Consider the following 24,219-nt stretch of genomic DNA (forward strand, 5'->3'; position numbering starts at 1 on the left):
CTCTTAGAGGAGTGTACATTTCTCCGCACTATCATTGCTCCTCTTGCTACAGATATGATTGTTCTAGTTCTTCCATTGTGTATACTAAAGTGCTTTGTTATTGTTCTGCTGCTTCCTGTTGTCCTAGACTCCTTCTATTTTATATTACCTCATGCTTTATTCAGGTTACATAAAATGTATCTGAAAGAATTACCCTGCATAAAATATATCTGAAAGAATTACCATGCAGAATAATCCAGTCTGAATAGAAAATTAATCACTGCTTTTCTGTTGCTCTTAGCAGGAGTCTTCATAGCTGATATTAGATTGAGCATGAATATTTGCAAGTTTTAGCAGTGCATTCATTTAAACAGTATGAGCAGTGTGGTGTGTCATAATGAATTACATCTGCCAATAAGGCATAACAATAATTAATAACTGGTCATCATATTCTATTATAGGTGTAGCTAGCGAGAAGCAAAGACGACTGTTATATAACTTAGAAATGGAACAGATGGCTAAAACTGCAAAAGCCTTAATGGAGGCAGTGAGCCATGTGCAGGCTCCTTTCACGAGTGCAACACATTTAGAGCATGTGAGGCCAATGTTCAAGGTAAGTTTCTGAAATTCGTGTTCCTATGAATTTGATTATATTATGGTGTATGCCATGGATCCAACTTGTAGAACCAGTGCACATTTGCACATCCGTTTCATAGGTAAGAATGGTATGTCTTTATTCTGTAAACCATACCAAGTATGGACTATAAATCCTTAGCCTTCCCAGAAAACGTGGAGTTGTTAAATTAATTTCAGAAACTATGGGATGTGCTTTTCTTCTGCACAGGTGGTTAACGACTTTGACATGGGGCACTGGGGAAATTAATGGATGTTACCTACTGTATTTGGTTTTCTAGGTTAAAAGCTGCCTTTAATTGAAATCCAGGAATAAATTGACACTTTTATTGGTCTCATTTACTAATTACTATATGCATTAAAGCATCATCTCTTGCATGTTGTTCATACCACTCAGATATAAAAAAAGAAAATCTTCTAGCTCTCTTTGGAATACAACATGGGGCTGTGCCACTCTCTTTGCTTCCGCTATCCTCCCTGTAATCTGCACCACAGTACACGCTCCATCTTCACTGTAATCTCCTACCTTTGATTCTGTATCCCTGCTGCATCCTTCCATCTCTTCTTTCTCCGGCACAACCCAATTGAAAAACCACAGTTGTGTGCAGCACTCTCGCTTTGCCTCTAGGTTTGTACAGTATATGTGGCATAGTGCATATGTTGAGAATCAGCAGAGTCACACCAACCACACAAAGTATAGTGGCTAAACATATATATGTGACTGTGATTCTAACTAGGAAACTAAGTCGTACGCGGGCGATACAGAAATACAGTGCAGGTGCCTATGGATGTCCATCCTTATGGAAGAGGAGGCCTCACACACATATTTGTGTAATGCTTCATCATCGGCGACTTCTCCCCACTCTGGTAGGACAGTGCCAACATGGCGACTCAACGTCCTATTGGACTCAGATCGGGGGGAGTTCTAAGATAAAAGCTACTGGACAAAGGAAAGATCCAGATCAGAAAATTAAAAATACCTTGTAGTTCCTTAGTGTGACACCTTTATTCATAGGAGACTACAGGAATATCTATATCAAGTGTTCGAGGCATATGAGCTGCAGATTACACACTTTTGCATAGATCGCCATCTGGTGTTGGGCCCGGATGTTTGCAGTTTGTTTTTTCTCTTGGAAAGTCACAAGGTCGGTGACTCCTCCTTTGGATCGTATTGCGCATGGGCTTCGGCTCCATCCTTAGGTTGTTTTTTTCCGCCATCAGGCTCGGATGTACGATCGACGTGGAATCCTCATCCCAAATCGCGGTATTGTTTCGATCGCGATCTCCTCAATCAACGCACCTTCTCATCGGCAAACCTTCGGTTCCAGTCGTCGACGGCGGCCTTCGGGCCTACCCAAGCTCAGCTCCCGGCTGATGGAAAGAATTCCATTCAAGAAGTGCCCTCGATGTGGGTCCAAATTCCCCCACACCGGTCTTCATGAAGTATGCAACCTCTGCCTCTCCCCTGAACACGAGGCTCGAGACTGTCCGGCCTGTAAGTCTCTCTGATCGAAAAAGACTATTCGAGACCGGAGAGCCAGAAGGAACATGGCACACTCCTCGACCTCCGTTCCAGTCGATATCTTCGGAGACGACATTGAAGATCCGAGGCAGCAGCGCACCGAAGAGGACCTCGTCAGTGCTTCCGAGGCCGACGAATCCGATGTGGAAGACATCACTCCGACGCAGAGGGTCGTGAGTACTATACCCCACACCCGCGGCAACACCCAAAAAGGCTTCGGTCACGCCTTCGCCTCCGGGCCTAAGCAAGACCAGAGATACTGCTTCACACACCCCTCCGGTGAAGAAGCCAAGTAAGCCTTCCGGCGGCTCGGGCTCGAGCCAGCCTACCAGCGGTGCTGAGAAACACACTTCGGCACCGAAAAAGAAACCGGCCTCTACCTCGACACCGAGCTCCGCACCGAAACCCTGCTCTTCCGTACCGACGCCATCTTCGGTACCAACCAAACCCCATAAGGCCCTCGGCACCGACACTTCCAAGCCGAAGCCCATCTCGGCGCCGACCAAGAAATTGGAGGTTCCCAAACCCGGTGCTAAGCACACTGGCACGGAAAAGCCTAGAAAGACATCGGCCCCGACGCCTTCGACGCCGACGGTCCAAACACTTTCACAGGAACTATTTACACCGGATCCCTTGCAAAAAACTCTCACCAAGGATCCAAAAACTGGATATTTGGCACTCTCTTCCAAAAAGAGACATTTGGACAAACCAGCTCCGCCTCCAACTCCAAAGAGGAAGGACTCTGCTACCTCTCCTTTCAGAATCCCTTCCGCACCTCCTCCACCCTCTCTACCTCTACCTCCACCCCCACCTCATCGCTCTCCGACCCTGTCTCCAGACGATGATGATCAGGGGGACCCATATCAGGATATAGGGGATGTGCCCCAAGGCCCCACCCCTACAGGATCCCCAGACCCATGGGACGACTACAATAACCCAGATATCCCCGACGTCCCACAAGATGACCTTTACCCTTCCAGGCCATCTCCACCAGAAGACTCATTAGGGTTCCACCACCTCCTTCAAAGGGCGGCATACTATCACGGGGTAGACTTGCACACTGACCCCGTGGAGGAGGATTTCCTCCTCGACACATTTGATACCACACATAGGTCTACCTCCATATTACCTATGCTTAAGGGGGTGGTAAAGCATGCACCAGAGGTTTTTAAAGACCCAGTTAGGGCCAGGGTTATTAACCCGCGCATAGACAAAAAATACAAAGCCGCCCCCACAGATCCCTCCTACATCAAAGGGCCAGCGCCACTAGATTCCCTCGTGGTTTCCACTGCACGAAAAAGAACAAATTCCCAGGCGAAGCACCACCACCTGACAAAGAGTCAAAGCTACTGGACGCATCAGGAAAGCGCACTGCGTCACAGGTGGCTAATATATGGCGTATCGCCAACACCCAAGCGCTATTGGCCAGATATGATAGGGCACATTATGATGAATTAGAAAACATAGTGCACCACCTCCCTGAAAAATATAAAGCTAGGGCCACTGAATTAATTCAAGAGGGTAAGACAATCACTAACACCTCTATACGCTGTGCCTTAGATGCAGCAGACACAGCCTCCAGGACCATTAATACTAGCGTCCTCTTCCGTAGCCATGCTTGGCTAAGAATATCAGGATTTAAACCATCCTTAATCACCCCTTTGACCAGGAACACCTATTTGGCCCAAAGGTAGATGAGGCCCTGGAAAAAATGAAGAAGGACACTGATACGGCGAAGGCCATGGGAGCCCTACAGTCACACCCTCCTAGGCGCTCCTTTCGCCGCTCTTCCTTTCGAAGTACATCTAGAGGCTACTCCTCAGATAACGCGTCCACTTCCTACAAATCCCCCACTCAGTCCACCTTCACAAGGGGTTATCAAAGAGGCGGCTATAGGGGCAGCAATAATAAAGGCAGAGGCAAAACAAATACCGCCCGCTCTGCCACACCGCCTACCCAATGACTTCCCCCCGCTCCCTCCAGACCATCCCACTCCGGTCGGGGGCAGACTTCAAAATTTCCTTCATTTTTTTTTTGTTTGAATATCTTTTAGTAGTACATTTTCCTGCATAATTTCCTGTTACAGCATGGTTATTATCTAGCATCAACAAGCAACACTTTCCATATAACATTACTTAGTCTCTGACTCTGTGAAAATAAGGCGTCAGCATACATATCTTTCGCATAAACTTAGTGTCACCTTTAACCGTTGTCTGTGGATGCTTGTCCATCTGCCAATTATCCTGGGCATTAACTGCGTGATCGAATCTAAGGCTGGGAATGGCCAGCCAGTTCATTACCCTCGCTATTCTTGATTGCAACAAAATGCAGGTCATCTGAACAATTTTTTTTTTTACCCAATACTTAACAATAAAACCAAAAAAAATAAGAAATGTCAGTGTGCTAAGGGCATACGCCTTCAGCGTCTGTTGCCTTCTCCATCGTTTAGCGGCCATGTCGTTATTGGTATGCCGTTAATGAACATGCGGAGCCTCTACTGTTGCTGCGGCGGGTGTGTAGCCGGCTGCTAACACTGAACATGTCTAAGGAATGCAAGGTGTCAATTCGCTCCTGTCAATCTGGGCGGGATGACCCGCAGCCGTGACTCCTGTTTTACTATCTGGCGCCGGAACGTATATCAGACACCATCTGTTGTGCGGGCAGCAGCTGTTGTGAGGTATCGGGGCTTACTAGCTGCTTAAGCATACCATTCCCAATCTGTGCAATGGGATGCTTTCTCAACCCTGCCGTCTCCTCTCTGTGTAGGGTGGTGCTCTCCGCCTGTGCCCACACCTTCTTCCAGTGTGAGATTTCTGGCGGGTCCTTGTGTTTCCAGCGCTTGGTTATAAGACGCTTCGCTGTAATGAGCCCCAGGTCTCTAAATCGGAAGCTCGCTCTGTGTTGTTTGTTTCTTTTGTAGAACCCCAGGATGCAGACCTCCCAGTTATCCTGCACTACCGCGTTTGTGCACATATTGATCGTTGCCAAAACCAGTCGCCAGTAAATGTGAAGCTTGGGACAGGATGTGCGTAAGAATGACCTCCCTTTTTTGGATCTCACATTACATGCGGAGGATGGTCTAATTGGGACATCCTTATATCGAAAACCTACAGAGCGTAATACTCTTTTGGCCTATTCTAGTTACCTATTCTAGTTACCATCCTCGAGGGCTTAGAGACGGCTTGCCTTACGGACAGTTCCTCCGTATACGGCGGAATTGTAAGTGGAGAAAAGATTATTTTCGAGAGGCAGCTATCCTCTCGGCAAAATTGATCGACAGGGGCTACCCCAAACATTTGGTCAGAAGATCTCTAAAAAGAGCTTGGTATAACCATAGGGAAATTATTTTGGCACCCTCCATCAAACGTGTCAATACACGTATCCCTTTTGTTTCCACTTTCAGCCCCAGCAGTAATAAGGTTTCCAAGATAATTAAGAACAATTGGAAATTGCTACGCTCTTTTCCACACTTCACAGACCCCCCCCTTCTATCATATAAGAGGGGAAATAATTTGAATGACAAGCTTGTCCATGCCATTACCTGGCCTATCAAAGAAAAATCTGTAAATACTACGTTATGGAATTTACCACCTGTAATAGGCCACTTCAAGTGCCTAAATTGTAATGTGTGTGATTTGACTAGCAATACTAAGGTTTTTGTCACTCCTTCTCACACCTATCAACTGAAACATTTTTCCAATTGTCGTACCACCAATGTTATTTATGTGATACGCTGTCCGTGTAATTTATTTTACATTGGGCAGACTACACAGATGGTTAAACAACGCATCTCCCAACACAAAAGTCGCATTAGATGCAACGTCGTTACTGCTCCACTTGTGATGCATTACAAGGAGCATAACCATTCGGAAACGGATATGACTTGGCAAGTCATAGATTGTCCACAATTGCCGATCCGTGGTGGCAATTTACAGACCTTGCTAAATAAATGCGAATGTCGTTGGATTACACGCTGTAACTCTGTATCACATGGATTGAATTCCTTAGACGAATGGAACACAGTCATCATGAGTGGCTAGGATTCAGACTTTACATGTTGTTGCTCATCTTTACCAGCATTGTCCTATTGATGTGCAGACTGTAGTATTCCTTGACAGTGTGTAAAAATTTCTAATTGTTTGAGTCTTTTTACAGCATTTTGTCCATTTTTGTTAAAATTGTTGTGGTATCCCAGCGCTCTTCCTTCACCCTTCTCCGCCTTCTGGCCCCCTCCCCCCCCCCCCCTTCCCACCTCCCTGTTGTTCCCTTCCCTTTCCCACAACCCCCCCCCCCCCGCCTTACACACCCCACCCCTGTTTTCGCCGTACCCTCCCCTAGTTGTCCCCACATCTCTTCCTTCCCCCCCCCCCCCATTTCCCCCCCCTTTTGTCCCCCTTCCCCCCCCCCCCTGTTTTTTGCCGTACCCTCCCCTTTCCTCCCTCCCCTCCCTTCCTTTTTCCCGTGTCCGCATTGTCCTTTAATTGTTTGGTAATAGATAACGTTCATTGAGTGACTTTGTAATCATTTTTTTGTTTATTTGTGTTTTTCATAATTTACTATTGGTATTGTTTGTTTACATGTTTTTTTACATGCTTTACAACCAATTATTATGTTGGCCAATTTTGACTTATCGTTATTGTTGCATTTTTGTAAAGTATTTTGTCTTTGATCATAGGTCCATACTGAACTTACGAATTGTGGTTGTTAATATTTGTAATTATTTTAGATGCCTCTTTAGAAACTTATTTAATATCGCTGGCCATTACACTGATCGGGTGTTTCTTTTCACCTTTACCCGTTCTGTCCTCTTTCTTGTTTCCCTCTCCGTGTCCGTACCTGGTAGTCCTTCCTTTGTGCCCTTGATGCGGTCACATGACCCGGATAGTTTATTTCCGGCGTCCGCGTCTCACACACGCTAGACGTCTTACTCGTTTAGACGCTGAGGCCCTGCTTCGGACTAATCCCGATACCTGGCGATTGACAAGCCGATTTCAGTAAGTTATTTATTGTTTTGCCCTCTATTGGCCAGATTATTCTGCTCCCGTTATGATTTGGCGGTGTCATCACACGCCTCTCATACAGCTCGCCCTCTGTCTTTTCCTTAGAGTGCTGATCGATTTTTTCAAACATTGCGGATTATTCACCGCTGGATGCCTTCCTCATACTTGACTAATTGTCTCAATTGGTAAGCGTTTCTGCCCCTTTTCACCACTATACATTACCGACTAAAGCACGGGTTTCATTTCTGTTTGGGTTTTTTCATGATAGTTTTTTCTATGATAGATTGCTGATATTGAAGTATAACCCGTATGCCTTAAGGTGTTCCTGTTGGCCTCCTTTATAGTGTCCTTTATAGGTAAGCGCCTTCCACCGCGCGTTACTTGGCTACATGTATTGAACTAGTGGGCCACCTTTATAGTTTCCTTATTATCATTTCAGACACCTGAAGATACCCCTCTAAATGTGACGGACCTTATTTATTTGTTCCACATTTCCTGCAATTAATAATGAGGTGGTGATTTACCACGGACACAGGTACGATTATCCCCTGGTCTGCTCTTTACTTATTCATTATGCCTTTATTCTCTGTGCTGTACGTTATTGGCTTTCCTGGGCTTCTCTATTCATTATCCTCCTCCTTTTTCTTACACATAGGTATTTTAAAATATCGCAATAACCATAGTCCTGATGATGACCTCAACGCAAGGAGGTTGAAACGTCGTCGACCGGACAGCATTATTTACGGCTCACTACAGGGTCCTGTGAGACCTTTATGATTATGTGTAAATCATCCATTGTATATAACTCTCCTCGACCTTGAATTTATTTGAATTATTTTGCCGTACCTTGTTGTCATTCTCACACTTATGTCACTGCGCCGTTCACTTTTTCACTTCACTGTCAGTGCACATATGTTTGTTATGGTTATTTTGAATTGTATATACCAATTGTGTATCTAATTATAAAATCTGTTCCCTTTCTATCTTTTGATCTCTCTTGTCTTCCCTTCTCTTGATTGAATTGTGTATCGATTGGTCCTCTCATTCATTTTCCCTGTTGAGACATTGTTTTTTGTTACTGGGACAGGACCACAGCATGTGTAACAGATTAGCTCCTAGTAGGCGGCATCACGGGCACTCGGGCGTATTTATATTAAAATATTTATTGATTTTATCTGGTGAGAGGTATGCCCTGTGTAAGATATACGTCTGTATTAGCTTGAATCTAGAGCTACGTGGAACATGTGTGGCACTAGCTAATACCCGTTCCCATTCTTTGTCCGCCCAGGGGCGGCCTCTGTCTTCCGTCCAGGCGGCTCGGAGTCTTTGTAGCGGTCTCCGCGTATGACTGAGAAGAGCCTGCACCAGCCAGTGTACTATATGCGACCCCTCCCCCATCACATGTAGATACTGCAGTGTTAGAAAACCGGGCAACCGGGTCAGCAGTCACCCAGTTTTTCCAAGCACAAGGGGTGGTAGCTTGGCTCGAGCGGTCGGGGGTCAGGCACCGTGTTAAGCGTACGTCACACCCTCACAATAACCATGCGTTCATCCGTTCCAAAAACGACTCTACACCGTAAAAATTTATGAAAGAATCTCTTTGTGTTTATCTTAATTTTCTCTTAGTTGCAGGGTTATGTCACAAATACAATACAAAAGGATTTTCTTCAGCAATAGCAGGTCAATTAAATAATAACACTTTACAGGTGCAATAAATAGGATTAGGTCATAAATACACAAGGAATAGATAGTGGTGCGATAAATACATAGGGCAAATAAATACTGTCAGACAATAAATACAAGGAAGGAATAAATACAGTCAGACAATAAATAACACACCTTCAATAAATAATATAAGCAGTCAAACAATTGCAAATCAGATCACATTTATGAGGTAGATTGATTTTACCATGCCCAAGTACAGCTTGTGGTCACTGGGGTGGCCGGGGGATGTCCCACCTAGAGTGGTCAAGGCTGGGGCCTAAGCTGAGGTAGAATGAGGGTAACCTAAGGTTCTGACTCTCCAACTACACAGTCCCTCACACAGGTCCCTGCACCAGTCTCAGTTCACCCCCTAGCACTCTCAGGTTGGTCCTAAGACCCCTCTAGCCCCTAGAATGGTCTTTTACAGCTCCACAGGGCCTCAGATGCCCTTTCTACCACTTACTGCCCTTTTCTCGGTATTCGGCTCCGCTCGGCGCCAGGTCGACGTCGATGGGCGGCTCTGGTTCGATGACGAGTCGATCGGTTCCACTTGACGCCGTGTCGATGCTGTCGGGCGGTTCCGGTTCGATGTCGCTGGGCGGCCTCGGTTCGATGTCGCGTCGATCCGCTTTACCTGACGCCGGGTCGGTGCCGTGAGGCGGCTCCGGATCGATGTCGCTGGGCGGCCTTGGCTCGATGTCGGGTTCCGGCGTCACAGGGTCACGTTCTCCCCGCTTCCGGGCGACTCCGGTGTGCGACCTCCACACCCAACCTCCGTCGGCTCCACTTCGGGTTCCGGCGACTCCGGAGTGCGATCTCCACTCCCGACCTCCTGCGCGCTTCACCTCGACCTCAGGCGACTCCGGAGTGCGATCTCCACTCCCGACCTCCTGCGTGCTTCACCTTGGTTTCCGGCGACTCCGGAGGGCAGACTTCACTCCCCCGTCGATCCCTCAACTCGACCTCAGGTGACTTCCTACTCGACCTCCGGTGACTCCACGACCTCCGTCGGCGCCCTCTATCGACCTCTGGCGGCTCCGGGTACGACGTCTGCTTTCAGTCAGTGCCGCTTCTCCACCTCGGGTTCCAGGTCTCCAGGCTTCTCGACGTCGGGTCTCCAGGAGGATTCCACCAAACAGGTCAGGAACTTGCTGTTCTTCTCCTTTAAGGCCTGTTCCGGCTGTTCAGGTCCTTAAGATGATTTTCTGGTCTTTAACCCACACAGGGCTTTAGGCTGGGCTTGGTCAGTAGGGACTAGTATCAAGGGTGGGTTTCTGGACCCCACTCCAGGCACTGGTTTCCACCCCTGCTGCCTTACTCCTTCCTCCTTCTGTTTCTCCGTCCTCTCCCTTCACTAGTCAGGTGCCAACTGCCACACTGAGATGGCCTCCCAACATTCCAAACTGCCTCCCAACTGTCACAGGGTTCCAGAATGTTGCAGAAGGTTCTAGAAATCTCCAGTGGGTTCTGATGATGTCACAGGTGGCCTCCATTTTGTGTCTCAGGCCCTCAGACAGAAGTTCCAGGGGTAGGGAAAATGGCTCCCTGACACTGCATCAACACTAAAAAGTCTGGTGGTTCCCAAAAAGGAAAAATTATAACAGGGTTTGAGGCAAAAGTGGGACAAAATAAATAATGATGAGGAGGGACCACCCAAAGGGCTGACAGGTCTAACACGCGTCCCCCCCAGCTGAAAGTGGGGAGAGCTACCCAACCCCTTGGGAGTTCTCCATCACTAAGGTGGAAATACCTTGAGAGACCGTCTGCATTGGCGTGGTCCACTCCAGGCCGATGTTCCACCTGAAAGTCCATTCCCTGTAGGGAAATAGACCACCTGAGCAACTTGGGATTCTCCCCCTTCATCTGCATCAGCCAACAAAGGGGTCTGTGGTCGGTCTGAACCAGGAAGTGCGAGCCAAACAGGTATGGCTGCAACTTCTTCAGAGCCCATACCACTGCAAAGGCTTCACGCTCTATTGCACTCCACTTCTGTTCCCTGGGAAGTAGTCTCCGGGATAGGAAGACCACGGGTTGATCCAGACCTTCTTCATTGAGTTGCGATAACACTGCCCCAATGCCATGTTCCGATGCATCCGTCTGGACAATGAACTCCTTGGAAAAGTCTGGGGCCCTTAAGACCGGGGCCTCGCACATGGCTTGCTTCAGTTTCACAAAGGCCTGCTGGCAAGCCTCCGTCCAGACTACCCGTCGAGGTTGTTTCTTGGACGTAAGCTCCGTGAGGGGGGCCACAATGGTCCCGTACCCCTTCACGAAGCGGCGGTAGTATCCTGTGAGGCCCAGAAAAGCTCGGACCTCAGTCTGAGTCTTGGGGGGTTCCCAGACCATGATTGCCTCGATTTTTGCCTGGAGGGGTTGCACCGCTCCCCTACCCACCAAGTGTCCAAGGTACACTACCGACCCCTGCCCGATCTGGCATTTACTGGCCTTGATCGTTAAACCAGCTTGCTTCAGGGCCTGGAGAACAGTTTGCAGGTGACACAAATGATCCTCCCAGCTGTTACTGAAGACGGCAATGTCATCCAGATAAGCAGCAGAGAAACTCTCCATTCCGGCGAGGATCTGGTTCACCAGACGCTGAAACGTGGCAGGTGCGTTCTTGAGCCCAAAGGGCATCACGCAGAACTGGTAGTGGCCCTTGGGCGTGGAGATGGCTGACCTTTCCTTAGCTCCATCAGTCAGAGAGATCTGCCAGTACCCGGAAGTAAGGTCAAAGGTACTCAAATATTGGGCAGCTCCCAGCCGGTCAATCAATTCATCCGCCCTTGGGATCGGATGAGCATCAGTCTTGGTTACTGAGTTCAGTCCCCGGTAGTCCACACAGAACCTCAGTTCTGGTTGGGCACCCGGTGGTGCAGCTTTTGGTACTAGTACCACCGGACTGGACCAGGGGCTGCTAGAAGGTTCAATCACTCCCAGCTCCAGCATATTAGTGACTTCACTGTGAATGCTGGCCTTCACCTTGTCTGTCATCCGGTAGATCTTGGACTTCACAGGTGGGCTGTCTCCTGTGTCCACGTCATGGACGCACAGGTGAGTCCTACCCGGAACAAGGGAGAACAACGAAGAGTACTGCCCCAAGACCTGGCGGCAGTCCTCCTGCTGTTCAGAAGTTAGGGATGGGGAGAGAATCACTCCCTCCACCGACCCATCCTTTTCTTGAGACGCAAATAAGTCGGGGAGAGGCTCGCTTTCCGCGTCCTCTGCTCCGTCAGTCACCATCAGCAAGATGACTTCGGGCCTCTCATGGTGGGGTTTGAGGCGATTGGCATGCAGCACCCGTAGGGGCTGACGAGGGGTCTTCAGGTCCACCAAGTAGGTAGCCTTACCCTTCTTCTCCAACACCTCAAAAGGTCCTGACCAGCGATCCTGGAGGGCGCTAAGCTCTCCTGGTTCGATCACCCACACCTTCTGGCCAGGCTCCAACTCCACCGGGTGAGCATTGTGGTCATACCACGCCTTCATCACTGCTTGGCTGGCTTCCAAGTTGTCAGAAGCTTGCTTCCACAACTTAGCCATTTGGCTCCGGAAGTGTGGTAAATATTTCATTACCGGTACTATTTTTTATGCGGTAAAGTCTAGTAAGAATAACTCAGTAAATATAAGAGGCAGAATCCGTGGTATTAGAGGTTCTAAAAGGCTTTATTCCTTGACAAAGGAAATACAATTCGAATTGCAGGCTTCTATTCCATCACCACGAAAGTTCAGGAAGGAAGGGCATACATTATTGACAGATAATTAGTTTTATAGGAAATGCATTACAGTGAAACAGATGCAAGAGGCGTAACAGCTGATAATACAGATAAAATGTGCATACGTAACTAATAGAGGCGGACATATGGGCGTAATTTAATAAACGTCATTATACATGATGTCACAAGTGGGTGGATCCATAAGAGAATCCTGCAATGTCAGCAGAAATATTTGGCAGAGATGCGTGCGCAGCCGCATGACGTGTGATTGACGTGCAACTAGAGGGTGAAGGGGACTTGACATTTAGCTCTACATGTGGAGACAGAAGTCTGGGGGTCATGTCAACCTAATCCCAAATCATATCTAATATCCTATGTTTAAAGAACTGTGTTATCCAAAAGGAAAGGTCTCTAGGATAGAATCTATTCTATACTGACTGTTAATGCGTGTACAAGCGTCTAAGTGTCTACATGAGAGGCGAGGGGGTAGGAATATTCCATGGTAACGGGGGCTATGAATTACTTGCATGAGGACAGCGAGGCCTGGCCCTTTGCACGGTAGCTGGAGGAATGTTTACCTAAACTACTAGACAGGAATGCATCGGATGAGGAGCGAAGCAGATAATCTTGAAGGTGAAATACAGTTTTTGGCAGGCAACAGGCTGGATCAGGCACCGTTGGCCGCGCAGGAAATAGGACAAAGTTCATGGATACAGATGCAGGCTCAGACTGGAGCTTTCAGAGGCAGAAGGCAGGAAAAGGCTTGATGACAGAATTCTGGGCCTACTCGCCTGAATCTGTAAAATGTGGAAAGTGAACCACATAAAGTCGATGGCCTTTCATACTTAGGAATGGAATATCTGACCCATTCATGGCGGATCTGAAAGAGGACATGTTGACGGTGGACGCACATATATTTGCGTCTTCAAAACTGGAACTGGAGGGAACATACATGTACTTATAGCATGCACATGGAGCCGTTGGGGTCTGCGATAGGGGACATAACTGATCACAAAATTCATATTTCCTCATTCCCTCCTTGTCCCCTACGGACCCTCAGGAGATATCGATCTTCATCAATCCATCGATCTGTTCATATAGCATCATTTGTTCTTCTTTCTTCTTCCGGGATCTCGAACGAAAACTTGGATGTGGGATACACGATGTGGCACACAGACCACAAATCGCTGGCCCACATTGTAGACATAAGCAGCAACTGAATAGTATGAGGAAGCCAATACCTAGGAAGGATAGGATTCTCCATCCCCAGGCTGACAGCACGCTCCAAAACCAACCGGACCAAGTCCAGGTGCCTGGACTCTGGTGTATCTGGCTTACAATCTTATGAAGGCGAGTTATGGCTTTATATACTGACGGGGAATTTTCTGGTATGAAAACGCAGCAACTTGATCCGATGACCCTACAAGCTCCGCCCCTATCGGCCAGGATGACGTCAAGGACAAGACGATTTTGAAGCACAACAATCCGCATAGCAGACTGCTCTTCTGTTAAATTGCCTAAGGCGGAAGTAGTCTCGTTCACTACTGCTTCAAGGGTTCTGGTTAATCTACGTATCAGCTTACTATTAGTAACTGTACCTATATAGGGAAAGAAACCTTTATTGAAATCTGTGTATTGCTCCCATGCTGTTTCAGTGTAATCGACAATTGGGAGATCTCTCTGCTGTCTATTGTGTACTAAATGGGTATTTCTATGATAATCAGGAGGTGCTAGGAAAACAGGTGGCAGAAGGAATGCTATGTAACAGGTACCATCCCAATCTAGAGGTAGACGTATATATGCGGTCTGGCCACATATGAAGTAGGAATGACGGGAAGCTCTAAATGTAGACTTGCCTTGATCACTGAATTTTATTACAGTGGTGCATTTACTATGGCCCATGTGTATGGAACCATTCTTTCTTACACATAATTCCCCTTTTACTGGGAATACTGACATGGCGGGCAAGATTGGTGTAGCTTCAGATTCAACGTTCAAGATCATGAGGTTAAGTGTAAAATTACCTAATCCATATACTTCATTTTCTAGATCAGCTCCTGTTCTCTTGGGAAGTCCCTCCTTGTTAGGGTAGCAGACTTTAAGCAAAACTAGGTTCAGGTTTCCCCATACCCAGTTGTCTTGATAAACTGCGGAATTTGAATCTAGGGAATTAATCAAACTAAACCATGCTCCACAGGAGCCATTGTGAGTGAACGGATATGGAAAGAGGGGCAAAACTCCCTTATAGTTCTGATAGGGAGGGAGTCGGCCACATATCCAACAATTTGTGGCATTGCTGGTCTGATGGGAATGATGTAACATACTAATGAATGTGTTATTGCGCAGCGCAAATCTATAGGACAACTCATGCGGAGGTAATTCGCTAAAAGAATGTTCTGCAGTTACATTGTAAGCACGCTTAAGAATAGGGTAATACATGTGCAATAGTATGCTGGAAATAATGATCAGAAGACTTAGAAAAAACAAAATTAATAATGTTACTATGCAGTGACTACGAAGTGATTTACAATACGCATGCTTTTTAAGCTGCATCTGTTGATTTCTTTCTCTATTCCGGTCTAGAGGATACATGTCAGAGACAAATTCAACCGATTCACCTTGGAGAGGACTTAAACAATCAAATTGTCTGACTTGCTAGACCTTAACTTCAGTTTATAAAGTTCAGCGTTTGTTAATTCAGCCAAGGGGAGCTTTGAGTCTGTCTGTGAGGGAATGCAGGGCTGAGAGTTCACACTAGATGGTAGTCCATAAAATTTCTTGATATGACTCGAGTGCAACCACCCTTTACGTCCCTCGATCTTCACGGCTGTCCTTGTAGTTAGTAGAACCAACTTTGGTGATTTCCATCTAGGCTCCAGTTGGGTCTTCCGGTCAAAATTCCTGACCAGAACCAGGTCGCCAGGAACCACGTCATGGGGCTTCACCTCAGTATTATCGGGAAAAGCTGCAGCTACCTGTGAACGACAAGATTGTAGTGCAGACATCAAGGAAGCCAGGTAATCTGTCAGCATATTACAGTCAACATCAGTGATTTTGCGAGGTATAGGCGTCCCCCACATATTTGGTGGTCTACCGAAGATCACCTCGTACGGGGATAGCCCTGTTCGAGAATGTGCTACCATTCTCATGTAAAAGAGCGCAACTGGTAGGGCTACTATCCAATCGACACCTTTTTCCCTACATATTTTGGACAATCTAATTTTCAGAGTTTGATTATGGCGTTCCACGAGACCTGCTGCCTCGGGATGTCGGACACAGTGGAATTTCCATTGGTAGCCTAACAAAAGGGAAACGTGTTTCATTAGTTCGGATGAGAACGGCTGGCCGTTATCTGAGTAGACAACACGTGGTAAACCGTACCGTGGGAAGAATTCTCGAACTAACTGTTTGGCAGTAGTCGGGCAGTGTAATCTGAAACCGGGTAGGCTTCTGTCCAATGGGAAAGAGCACAGACAACTACGAGAACATATTTGAATCCTCGACATCGTTCCATCTGGATATAATCCATCTGGAGGACTTCAAAAGCATGATCGGGAGGTTGAAATCCACCCTGCTCTACGGGGATGCTTTTACCTGGATTAAACTGACAACATATCATACAGGTACGTACTTTCTGTTTAGCTGCGGCTCGTAAATGTTTGTTAAACCAGATGTGTTGAATGCTGTCTAGCATAGCTTTTTCTCCTAGGTGCGCTGGACTATGTATAGTGTTAATGATGACTTGAACCATGGAGTCGGGAAGAAACCATATAGATTTTTCCTTCGTCATCCATCCTTGATCTGTTTGGATCCCTCCTAATTCAGTCCATTTCTTTATTTCTTCTGGTGTAGCATGTGTCTGTATGTCAATTACATCAAGGGCGGGATCCTTAACTGTCATGCAATGTGTTGGTGTCGGAACTATTGTCTTTGTCGCGTCAGTTGTATGAGTCTGATTCTGAGCAGTCTGTTTAGCTGTTCTGTCAGCTAGGTCATTACCCTGAGAAATGATATCGGTAACTTTTGTATGGGCTTTGCATTTCATAATCGATATTGCAGTAGGTAGATGAATCGCGTCTAATAGGGCTTGAATGAGGGGTCCGTGTTGGATGTGGGCACCGTGAGAAGTTAAATAACCTCTCTCTCGCCACAGTACGCCGAAGTCATGGACGACTCCGAATGCATAACGTGAATCTGTGTATATGTTGACTTTCTTATTTTTGGCTTGAATACAGGCTTGTGTCAGAGCGATGAGCTCTGCTGCTTGGGCTGACAAAGTGTTAATACAATTTGTTTCAATGACTTCAGTGTCTGTTGTAACTGCGTAAGCGGCCACTAACTCTCCTGTACTTGTTCTCATACATGACCCATCTACATACAATGTCAAGTCTGGATCTGACAAAGGGATATCTGTCAAGTCTTGTCTGGGTTTCGTCGTGATAGTAATGACTTCGACACAATCATGTGCCAATGGATCTGTTCCGCCTACTGGCAACAGTGTGGCAGGATTTAACGTATTACAACGTCTGATTTCTATGTGTGGCTGAAACAATGTTAATTCGTAACCCGTGAGTCTCGCTATAGTCAAGTGTTGTGTTTGTGTGCGGTTCAAGAGAACCTCTACTGCGTGTGGTACTTGTACTGTCAATTGGTGTCCTAACACTATGGCATCGCTTTGTCTGATTGCTAAAGCTGTTGCTGCGACTGATTTCAGGCACGCAGGAAGAGCCTGAGCTACGGGATCTAATGTACTAGAAAAATAAGCACATGGTTTGTGTGATCCTGCTTGTTCCTGAGTGAGTACTGACAAGGCAGTACCGTCGCGTTCTGTAACAAAGAGTGTAAACTGTTTACTGTAACATGGTGTTGCTAAAACAGGTGCTTGGCATAAAGCTTTCTTTAAGCTTTCAAAGGCGTGTGTATGTTCTGGAGTCCAAGGGAGGACAGTCGATGTGGCTGCCTCCTGTGTTGTCAACTGGATGAGTGGTTTTGCTAGAAATGCATATTGAGGGATCCACTGCCTACAGTATGAAGTGAGGCCTATAAAAGCCCGCACCTACTTTTGTGTCTTGGGTGGTGACATGTTAGCAATTAACTGGATGCGGTCGGGTGTAAGCTGCCTTCCCTCCTTGGACAGCGAGTGCCCAAGGTAAACAACTCGCTGGACACAGAATTGCAGCTTAGAAGGGGACACCTTGTGCCCCTTGTCGGCCAGAAATTTTAAAACCGTCAGTGACGCTGTTTCACATTCAGGTTCGCTTCGGGCGGTGATCAGCATATCATCGACATATTGAAGCAAGGCAGTGTTAACTGGCATGTGGATACTGTCAAGTTCTCGTTTCAGTGCTTGGCTATAGATGCTGGGGCTTTCTGTAAATCCTTGAGGTGCGCGTGTGAATTTAAAGCTTCGTCCATTTAAACTGAATCCGAACAGATATTGACTTTCCGGATCTATTGGGACGCTAAAGAAAGCATTCTTGAGATCAATTACAGTGAAGAACGTTGCTTCTGAGTCAATAGCGGTGAGTAATGAAGAGATATCTGGGACCACAGGGTATTGTGGTACAATGCATTTATTTAATTTGCGCAGATCAATAACTAATCGATATACTGGTGGTGCTTTTGGATCCGTTCTTTTAAGAATCGGAATTATCGGGGAATTACATACATTGGAGTCGGTTTCGACAACCACTCCTTGTGCAATGAGCTCGTCAATGATTTGCAGCAAAGCCACTACAGCATCTGGTGGTAACTTGTATTGTCGCATTCGTGGTAGTACTACTCCTGTTTTTAGTGTGACACGATATGGTGTAATATTCATGCAACCAACATCAGTGGGGCCTTGTGCCCATAAATGTGTAGGTAAATTCTGCAGTCGGTGATCCATGTCTCTGGACACGTAGTGACCTTTAAAGTCACGTAAAAATAGTCGTACTCCTTCCGGAGAACAACATATTATGGCTCCTAGAGCTTTCAATGTTTTTATACCTAACAAGTTTTCTGGACATGATTTAGTAAGCAATAAATCTGTAGTACGTGTCAATGGACCGACCGTAAGTGGAAGAGGTTGTGTTACGTCATTGATTATAGGTTTTCCTGAGAATCCAAGGGAAATATTTTGTGAGCCTGAGAGGGGTGCCCCTGGAACTTCACTGCGTCTTATAGTTGTTCTGCTTGCCCCTGTGTCAAGTAAAAACTTTCTGTCTTCCCCTAATAGTTCACTATGTACATAAGGTCCCTCTTGGTCTACAGGAACCTCTATAAGGGGTAAGCCAACTTCCCTCTCTAGGCTATTTCATGTGTATCGCTGATAATCGGGATAATCTGCTTGTGCATACTGATACATCTGTTGTGTCGTTGCTTGTGTTGCAGCAATAGGCTGCGCTTGTGGTGGTGCTACGATCTGTTGTGGAGCTGCCTGTTGCGGAGCTAACCTAGGTTGTGCATGCTGAGGGATTTGTTGTTGATTCTGATCCTGTCTAGGTGGTCGTGGTCTCTCCTGGGTTCTACCTGTGGCAATATTATGTTTCAGGACTGGACAATCGTGTATATAATGACCTTGTTGTTTACAATAGTTGCATGTCCCTTTCGTTGGACCTGCGGAATCACCCTTTTGATGACCATCGGCTGGAACTGACTGTGCAACAAGCATTTTCATTTTTGTATCTTTCATACGTCTTTGTTCATGTTCTTGTTCTTCTCTAATTCTATTGTGGTGATATTGTAACATCTGTAACATCTGTGATGGGGTATTACCTTGCCAGGTACTTTCAAATTTCAATACTCTATTCTTGACTTGCAGCAGAGAATTTTCAACTAATTTTGTCACAAACAGATGTGGATATGACTCACTACTGGCTTTTATGCCACTATTTATACCAAAACATTTTTCAAATCGGGAATAGAAATCACTAGTGTCTTCATCTGGCTTTTGTTTACAGGCTGATATCGCACCCCAGTCTTCCTTTTTCGTAGTTAATAAACGTGGCAGTACCTGCACTAGTAATCCTGGTAGTGCTGTAGTCTTTTCCCCAAGCCCTGCTCCTGCAGCTCGGGCCCTTTCTTCGTTTTCTAATGCTATCCAATCTATCTTTTGGTCTCCCACCTCCCATTCCTTTTCTTTGAGTTTCTCATAAACACCGGCGGGTAATAGGACTTTTAATATTTTCATAATGTCGGGGTAGGTATACTCTCCCATGAGTAACATGTCTTTTATTTCACGGTGGAAACCTGCTGGATCCTTGTCATGCCTGGGTACTACTTTCTTCATTTCTAATAATTCCAATTTAGTTATAGGCGTGTACACAAACACGCGTGTAAAGTTATTACCTTCACCTCTGATTGGGTGTACTTCGCGTAACGGGTTCTGTCTATCTATGTGATACATTTTTCTTCCCATGATGGGAACTGGAACGTGTTCTGGGCATTCGAAAGTTAAATATTGGTTTCGAAATTCTAGAATTTCTTTAATCAAATCAGTACCTGACCCTCTCCATATATTCATGAGTAGTTCTGTCAATATGTCAGGTAAGGGTCCTGGATCGGAGTGTTGGCTTTTATATAATATAAGGAGGTGTTGAATCATGTATATACTAGCTAAACGCTGTTCGTATGGGTCAAGATTCAGAAACGTGTGTGCAAGTACATCATCATTGTATTCGCTGGGACTGTCAGCCCATTGTACTGCTGACCTGGCTAATTCTTGTTCGTCCATGGAATCGAGCATGTGGTACCCCCTTCGATCTCGGAGTAATTTATCAGCGGCTTGGAATAGGTGTTCGGGGGATCTTGTATTTAACATAGGGGTTTGAAAATGTCTATTATATTCTGGACGTATCGGACGTATCGGATCATTGAAGCCTCTAGTATTATTATGGGGTCTTCCTCTACCTACATAAGCTATCGTTTCTAATTGTTCTGATTCTTGCTGCTCCTCTTCCTCTGATTCAAGTCTGTCTGCTTCTCGTCTTTCTTTATGTATTCGTTCTACTTCCTTGCGGATCTTTCGATACATGGCGATTATACACGCCTGCCTATCATGTTTCTCTTCTGATATGTTCTGACCCCATTTGGCAAGTCTTTGCATGGTATCGTGATCTGCCCCAGGCCTGTCTTGATTCCTAATTACGCAATTTATGAAAAAACGTAGTAGTTGTCTTTGGACATCCACTTTCTGGTATTCCATAGCTTCGTTAATACTTTCTGGACCTCGCCCTGTTTGGACAAAGCGATATATATTGTCTAGGTGTTCAACCATTCCTGGTATCGTCATTAAATATAATGTAGCTCGTCGTATACGTAGTGATGATATGAGCAATTTGTCCTGTCTACCTGGTACTGGGTCGTATCTACAATCCACAAGCTGTTCTTTAAACATGTCGGATGTTGCTAGTTGGGGTGTACGTTGGAGTGCTAAATCTCTAAGGGTCTGTTTATTTCGCGGCGGTGTGGCAAACATGTCTGTCGTACCTCCTGTAGCACCCTCTGAGGTGCTGGGCAAGAAAGGATTCGTTGGACGTAGGATAGAAATTGTAGATGCGGGAAAAACTGTAGAAACGGACGGACCTGTTGGGACTTGCGTAGGAGTTTGTTGTTGCGGGGGTACAGACGGATGCTCTTGGTGTTGAACACCATCGGCAAGCGGTGTGGGTGGTATGGCATTAGCATACTCGGGAGCTACGTCATCTAAATAGGAGGAAAGGAAAACGTCCTTTGCTGTTTTGGGATGTGGTTTGGGATGTGCTTTTATCGGGAGCAATGGAGGAGTTAAGTCTTTTGGTATTTCCGGGGTAGCCTTAGGTAACCCTTCGGCCAGAAGAGGATACATACCATTCATAAGAGTGTTTCTTTGTCTATCTACTTGTTCTGATTTTACTCGGGTACCTTCCTCAATTAATAGATTCTCTCGAGTTTTATTTGAATTCTCTCTACCTTTCTCATCCTGCCTGAGCGCTTTTTCTGTTCGTCTATATGATTCTTTACGCCATAATTCAATGGCATCTTTCTGTGACTGTCTGGCTTTCTTTTTCCATAATTCTTCTTCTACTCTCATGATGCAATCTGCATCCCAGGTCCCCGCTGTGGGCCATCTCTGACTTTCTGGTAAATCTTTGGTGTAGTCCACCCATAAATCAAGAAATAATACGGCATCTAGGCCATGTTTATGATACATAAAATATCCTGGAGTGTCCCTAGGTGGGATGGGAACAGCTTCTTCGAGTACCCCTTTTCTAGTTTTGATCTGTCTTAATTTCGAAAAGAGCGGCATTTTTTAGATGGTTGCTAGAACACACTTTATACAGTAAACACAATAATGAACAATCATTCACACCACAATATATAGAACGTATTAAAACATTTAACACTTAACAGTTTTACGAACGATGATAACTAATAGAAAACTAGTTACTGACATAATACTGACATTTAGATAATACTTATTTATATGCAAGACATACTATATATACTGCTAAACAGTACAGATACACTGCTGAAACAGTGCAGACCGGATTTGTGTACCCAAACCCGTCTTGACCGGCACAGACTATGTGCACGTTAAATGCCTCCCCGGTAATGGTACTCACCGGGTAGCTCGGAACGGAAGGCCTCGGAACGGAACTGAAACTGGACCGGACTGGACTCGACTCGACTCGACTCGGAACTTCGGAACCTGGTGGGCCTCTGTATACCTCGGATCTTGCTCTCTCAGCTAGGCTCTGGTCGGGATACTTCGCACTTCTCACCGCCTCGTCTGGGTGTTGATCGCAGCCTCAGTCGCCTCCGCTTGGCCGGAGGGAGATACAGGAAATCCTGCAGGTACGCGTTTTTGTCCGTTCAGCTGTGGCAGGAGACCGGGCCTGCAACGCACCGCCGGCGCGTGAGATGAGAAAGTGTCCCTGTTCGGGCGCCAATTTATGTGGTAAATATTTCATTACCGGTACTATTTTTTATGCGGTAAAGTCTAGTAAGAATAACTCAGTAAATATAAGAGGCAGAATCCGTGGTATTAGAGGTTCTAAAAGGCTTTATTCCTTGACAAAGGAAATACAATTCGAATTGCAGGCTTCTATTCCATCACCACGAAAGTTCAGGAAGGAAGGGCATACATTATTGACAGATAATTAGTTTTATAGGAAATGCATTACAGTGAAACAGATGCAAGAGGCGTAACAGCTGATAATACAGATAAAATGTGCATACGTAACTAATAGAGGCGGACATATGGGCGTAATTTAATAAACGTCATTATACATGATGTCACAAGTGGGTGGATCCATAAGAGAATCCTGCAATGTCAGCAGAAATATTTGGCAGAGATGCGTGCGCAGCCGCATGACGTGTGATTGACGTGCAACTAGAGGGTGAAGGGGACTTGACATTTAGCTCTACATGTGGAGACAGAAGTCTGGGGGTCATGTCAACCTAATCCCAAATCATATCTAATATCCTATGTTTAAAGAACTGTGTTATCCAAAAGGAAAGGTCTCTAGGATAGAATCTATTCTATACTGACTGTTAATGCGTGTACAAGCGTCTAAGTGTCTACATGAGAGGCGAGGGGGTAGGAATATTCCATGGTAACGGGGGCTATGAATTACTTGCATGAGGACAGCGAGGCCTGGCCCTTTGCACGGTAGCTGGAGGAATGTTTACCTAAACTACTAGACAGGAATGCATCGGATGAGGAGCGAAGCAGATAATCTTGAAGGTGAAATACAGTTTTTGGCAGGCAACAGGTTGGATCAGGCACCGTTGGCCGCGCAGGAAATAGGACAAAGTTCATGGATACAGATGCAGGCTCAGACTGGAGCTTTCAGAGGCAGAAGGCAGGAAAAGGCTTGATGACAGAATTCTGGGCCTACTCGCCTGAATCTGTAAAATGTGGAAAGTGAACCACATAAAGTCGATGGCCTTTCATACTTAGGAATGGAATATCTGACCCATTCATGGCGGATCTGAAAGAGGACATGTTGACGGTGGACGCACATATATTTGCGTCTTCAAAACTGGAACTGGAGGGAACATACATGTACTTATAGCATGCACATGGAGCCGTTGGGGTCTGCGATAGGGGACATAACTGATCACAAAATTCATATTTCCTCAGAAGGCCAGCATGTAGCTCACCACGTCCTGGGGAAGCTTCCTGGGAGTTCTTTCCCATCCGTCTCTCACCAGGCTGAGAGGTCCACGCACAGGGTGCCCATACAAAAGCTCGAAGGGGCTGAAGCCCACTCCCTTCTGTGGCACTTCCCTGTAGGAAAACAATAGCCAGGGTAGGAGGACGTCCCATTTCCTCCGCAGGATTTCAGGCAGACTACTGATCATGCCTTTCAAGGTCTTATTGAACCTCTCCACCAGACCATTGGTCTGGGGTGGTAAGGAGTGGTGAACCGGTATGTCACTCCACACTCCTTCCACATCGCCCTCATATATGCTGACATGAAGTTGGTCCCCCTGTCGGACACAACTTCCTTGGGAAAACCCACTCGGGTAAAGATTCCCATCAGGGCCCTAGCCACAACAGGTGCAGTAATGGTCCTCAGAGGTATGGCCTCTGGGTACCGTGTGGCATGATCCACCAGAACCAGGATAAACCTGTGACCAGCTGTAGTAGGCGGATCTAACGGACCCACAATGTCGATGCCCACCCTTTCAAAGGGGGTGCTAA

General features: G+C 46.2%; 1 protein-coding gene across 1 annotated transcript in view; it reads left to right on the forward strand.

The window, feature by feature from the left end:
* Nucleotides 1-24,219, forward strand: part of ARFGEF1 (ARF guanine nucleotide exchange factor 1) — a 1,069,199-nt gene that overhangs the window by 664,808 nt on the left and 380,172 nt on the right. The window contains exon 19 of the mRNA XM_085605493.1: nt 441-592. Within this exon, the coding sequence (XP_085461619.1) occupies nt 441-592 (152 nt within the window). The remainder of the gene's footprint in view (nt 1-440; nt 593-24,219) is intronic.

This window comes from Triturus cristatus, chromosome 5_1, assembly GCF_964204655.1.
Source record: "Triturus cristatus chromosome 5_1, aTriCri1.1, whole genome shotgun sequence".
Lineage (NCBI taxonomy): Eukaryota > Metazoa > Chordata > Amphibia > Caudata > Salamandridae > Triturus > Triturus cristatus.